This window comes from Pteropus alecto, unplaced genomic scaffold, assembly GCF_000325575.1.
Source record: "Pteropus alecto unplaced genomic scaffold, ASM32557v1 scaffold177, whole genome shotgun sequence".
NCBI lineage: Eukaryota > Metazoa > Chordata > Mammalia > Chiroptera > Pteropodidae > Pteropus > Pteropus alecto.
In genome coordinates, this window is record NW_006442207.1 from 5,716,325 (window position 1) to 5,720,965 (window position 4,641).

Below are 4,641 nucleotides of genomic sequence, written 5' to 3' on the forward strand. Positions count from 1 at the left end.
ATTATCACATCTTAGAGTGTAATTATTGATTTAATGTCTATCTCTTCCTCCTTTTGCTCCAGTATACGCATGGGTGCACATTCATGTACTTAGTCATATGTATATATACGTATACATATTTGTGTATAAATATATATATGTATATATATTTATATATATGATATTATATATTATATTTCATATATAATATATATCTCTCATATATAATTACGTATATAAACATTTTTAAATCCCATAAAAATGAGCATATAACAAAATAAGAAGTGTCTTCATTTCATGCACAATGCTCTGAAACAGTAATTCATGGCACAGGACAGAAATACAATAGTCAAGTAGAAAGTAGAAAAATATGTGGAGATTTTCTATTTATCCATCTATGTAGCATTCTCTAATTGTAAAAATGTCTAAATTTATCTAAAATATTTTTACCTCTTGTGGGAAAAGTCCAGTTGGCACCGGGGGCATTGGAGGGGATGAGGCTTAAGTGCTTCTACTTGGCTACATTATTCATTTTTATAACGATATCAGCACAGAGCTCTGAGCTTTGCAAAGGGAAGCTTCAGGAAACTTTTCTTTCCAGGAAAAGGGACTAGCACCAGAGCATACCTGCTTTGTTTGGAGTGCATGATTTCGCAGAGGCTTCCACAAAGATGGCCAGCAGGACAAAGGCCCTCATCGCCATTGCTTCTCCGAATCTGGTCTTTGCCAGGTGACCAAACCGAGCTGGCCAAATGTTCACTGTCCTGCCATGGCCCGAGCTGCGATCATTCTAGGTAAGAAACACACGTGAGAAATTAAAACCAAAAACGAAGCAACACACACAGTCTTGGGGGGAATTTCCAAGGTAGATCGATAATGCCATCTGTCCCCGTTTTTAATGGCTCCTGGTCTGCTCTGGGAGGCAAAAAGTGGGGCTCCTACCGCAGGGAGTGTCAATGACCCACGCGATTGCTCATGTTCCCAACTGTTTCATTCTCTCTGGACTGTGGATGCTGTCTCCCAGGTGCTGCCCAAATCTCCAGCCCCAGTCCCAGCTTGACTTTATATAGACCGAGGGTGTAAAAGAAACCGGCTCCAGATAAATCACAATGAACATGCATTATCCACTGTGGGGGGAATAAAGGAGACCTTGCACAATAATCCGGTGAGAAGCTCAGTTACGGCCCCTTGAGTCTAATTTCTTTTACTTCACAGAGTTGGAAAAACTTTTTTTTTTTTTAACCATTTCTACCAGGATTGAAATAAAAAGTTGATTTTTTCCCCCCTTCGTACAAAAAATAACTCCAATTGGAGGCAAACTAATTTCCGCACAGTTCCAGGTGACAATTTTCTTTCTTTATGTCTTGCTTTCTTTGCTTTATTTCCTGCTTTCTTATTTTTATATGTAGGCTATCTAAACTTCAAACTTATCAAGTTCAGCAACAATAAACAAAAAATAGGCTGTTTATGTGATGCAAACACGTTAAAGTCTTTTTCTAATATTTTTAAATCAAACTCTGAATTGCTAGAGTTTCATCTTGAAGTTTCTCTCTAGAACTCCTCCCGAAAGATAACTTCTGATTGTAGATCTCTAGGCTTCTAAAGTTTTGTTAGTCTCCCAGAGCAATGACATTGGAAGAAGGAACTTAGAAAGGCAAACTTATGAGTCAATTTTTAGTCACCAAACAGGATCCCGCCAAAAAACAAGATAAAATGCTGCTTCTGGGGAGTTTCCACATATATTTCCTGGGGATTTTTAGCACTCAGAAGTGTAAGAATAAGAAATCAGGGTTTGTTTTAACTTTTGTTTTTGGAGGAAGCAGGCCCTTTTATCCCTCTGAGTATATTGTACAGAAGCCACTATATTAAGCCCTTCGAGAGACAGATGTAAAAATTGTAGAAAAATGTCCTGCCTTGCACGGCTTTCTAATGTAGCTGAGAAATAAAATTATATATACACAATGACTCAGACTATGGGGTTAAGTCATTGTTTTGCTACTTATTATATTTCTTTGGTATTAAGATACATGTACACGTTCCTCCCTCCAAAAGCACATAATTTAGTGTCTCAGAAACATGGCAATGTGTCTTACAGGCAACATGCATACAGAATAAGGTAGAGTTTCCTTATTATCTCAAAACCTATGGTTAAATTGATAGTATGTCTTACCATGATGGTGTCTAAGGACTGAGGAAATAGCCATATAACAAGCTATTAAAAATTTCTGTGACTCGGTTTCCTTCTCTGTAAACAGAGGCTGTAGCCCTAGGCTCACCTCACGGGGTGAGAGAACAATGATGTGAGGCTCTTGTAAACTTTAAGGTACTAGATAAATAAATAGATTACATGAACAGAGAACTAACCATTTCTGGCAAGGTGTATTCGTCCCTGAGTTGTTTTCCTTTTCTTCAAAATTACTACAAAGTGTCCATTGTAGATTCATGTAACATGAGACATACCTATATTGTATAATACATATAATATAGTTTACGGATAAAGACTAAATGGGCTGAAGGAAAGAGGAGGAGGCAACCTATTAATTTTTTTTTTTTTTTTACACTAGGATTGAGTTTAGTGTGGCCTGGAAATATCGGCACATTTACACTGATCTCCATAGTTTATCGTAAGTATTACTTCCCGAGCAGAAAAAAGGCACTTGAATCTCACGAGTTATGTGTGAATTCTGAGTTTCTCTTTCCTAATACTGAGCACTAACTCTGAGCCTTTTCTTCTTCCTCATTTTTAAAAACATTTTTTGGGCCTCTGCAATATGCCAGGCACTGGACTAGGCTCTGGGAAGACTCAGGCAAGTCAGTGGAACTAGGAATTGGGTGGGTGGTTGAGAGATGCATAGAGTGATGGAAGCCTGTACTGGGAATTTGAGATGGAGAAGAGGGAAAAAGGGAGAGTCAATATGCTTGACAGAGGAAGTAACAAGTAAGCCAAATCTCAGAGGCCTAAAATAGCCAAGCCGCATAAGGAATGACCTCTCTGATCCTTTCCTGTTTTCCAGAGGAATGTCTGATGGGCACTGGCAAGATGCTGTGAAGCAGTTTAGAGTCAGACTAAGCAGGTGGACCCTGCAGTCGGCCTGAAATCAAAAGCCCAGCTTTACCACTTCTTAGTGGTGTGTCCTTGGGGAAGTCACTGAGGTTCTGGGAGCCTTAATTTTTTCCTCTCCTGAAAGGGTATGATCATGTCCATGATATAGTGTTCCTCAGAGTATTAGACGAGATATTCAGTAGTCACCTCTTATCTGTGAAGGGTACATTCACAGACCCCCAGTGGAGGCTTCAAACTATGGAGAGTTCCAAACCCTATACAGTATGTATTATGTTTTTTTCCTATACTTTCATACATTTTTCACTTAAATAAAGCACTTTACAGCTTCTCTTTAGCATATCTGAACTGCCAGCATCGCTACTCTTGCACTTTGGGGCCATTATTAAGTAAAGTAGGGGTGACTTGAACATAAGCGCTGCGATACAGTGACAATCAATCTGATACCTAGATGGCTACTAAGTGACTAATAGACAAGTAGTATATAAGGCATAGATATGATGGAGACAGGGGTGGGGTGGGAGGCCATGTGATTTCATCATGCTACTCAGAACAGTGTGAAATTTATAACTTATGAATGGTTTATTTCTGGAATTTTCCATTTAATATTTTTGCACTGTGGTTGACAGTGGGTAACAAACCACAAAAAGTGAAACCACGGATAAAGGGGGGCTACTATAAATGACTTTGCACAGGCATGCCTCATTTTACTCTACAGGGGCAGAGCATCAGGGAAGACTTTTGTTTTATGTTTAATTCTGCTTGGGAAATCCAAAGAGGGGAGCCTATTAGGAATAGGTCGCTGCTAGATAGCATGCATTATTGTCATCAGAGCTTAATTATGCATATGTAACTCAGAGCATAGGTTCTGGAATGAAGAGATCATGGTTTTGTCACATTTCCAGTTATGTGATCTTGAGCAAGTAACTTGACCTTTCTAAGCCTTTAGTTTGCAAATTTCTAAAAAGACTTCCTATCTCCTATGCTGTTGCAAGGACTTAATGAAATATTACATGTCAATTGCTTAACACAGTGCTTGGCACATAGTAAACAGTCAATATAGGTTTGCTGCCGTAAAGTTTGTTTGTTTGAGGTTGATATCCTCAGGCTGGAAGGACATGTCAGTAATGTTCCCGTATTAACTCTGGGTGTTTTCCAGTGGGAATATTTCTTTCTTTAGAAGCGCACCTGAACAAAGAGCAGGTGCTTTTGATTTCTGGAGAAGCCCAAAGATGATAAAATCTCGCCTACAATTTCTTGGAGGGGAGACCCAACTAACAATCAGGTACATGATACTCTTTTTGTGGGCAAGTTGAATGAAGTTGGGAAGTAGAGTCAACTTTTGTGGCAGGCTGGTTTCTAGATGTTTCATTTGCATAAGAAACAGAATGGGACAAAATGTACTTGGGCCAAACAGTATTTGATACTTGCTCTGATAAAAGGTAGGAGGCTCTTATTTTTTTTCCTGGTAATTACTCACCCCATTCCCTCTCCGCTTTCCACCACTCCTCCCCCTTCCTGAGATGAAGATGGAGTGGAGGGTGCCACTGGGAGAGATCCAAAAGCAACATCTCCCTCTGCGACCCATTGCTATTTCTCCA

At 39.3% G+C, this 4,641-nt stretch overlaps 1 protein-coding gene across 1 annotated transcript in view; it reads right to left on the reverse strand.

Annotated features, from left to right (window-relative positions):
• Positions 1–753, reverse strand: part of TECTB (tectorin beta) — a 17,145-nt gene extending 16,392 nt beyond the window's left edge. The window contains exon 1 of the mRNA XM_006920857.1: positions 607–753. Coding sequence (XP_006920919.1) covers positions 607–682 — 76 coding nt within the window. The 5' untranslated portion in view covers positions 683–753. The remainder of the gene's footprint in view (positions 1–606) is intronic.
• Between the last annotated feature and the right edge of the window lie 3,888 nt (positions 754–4,641).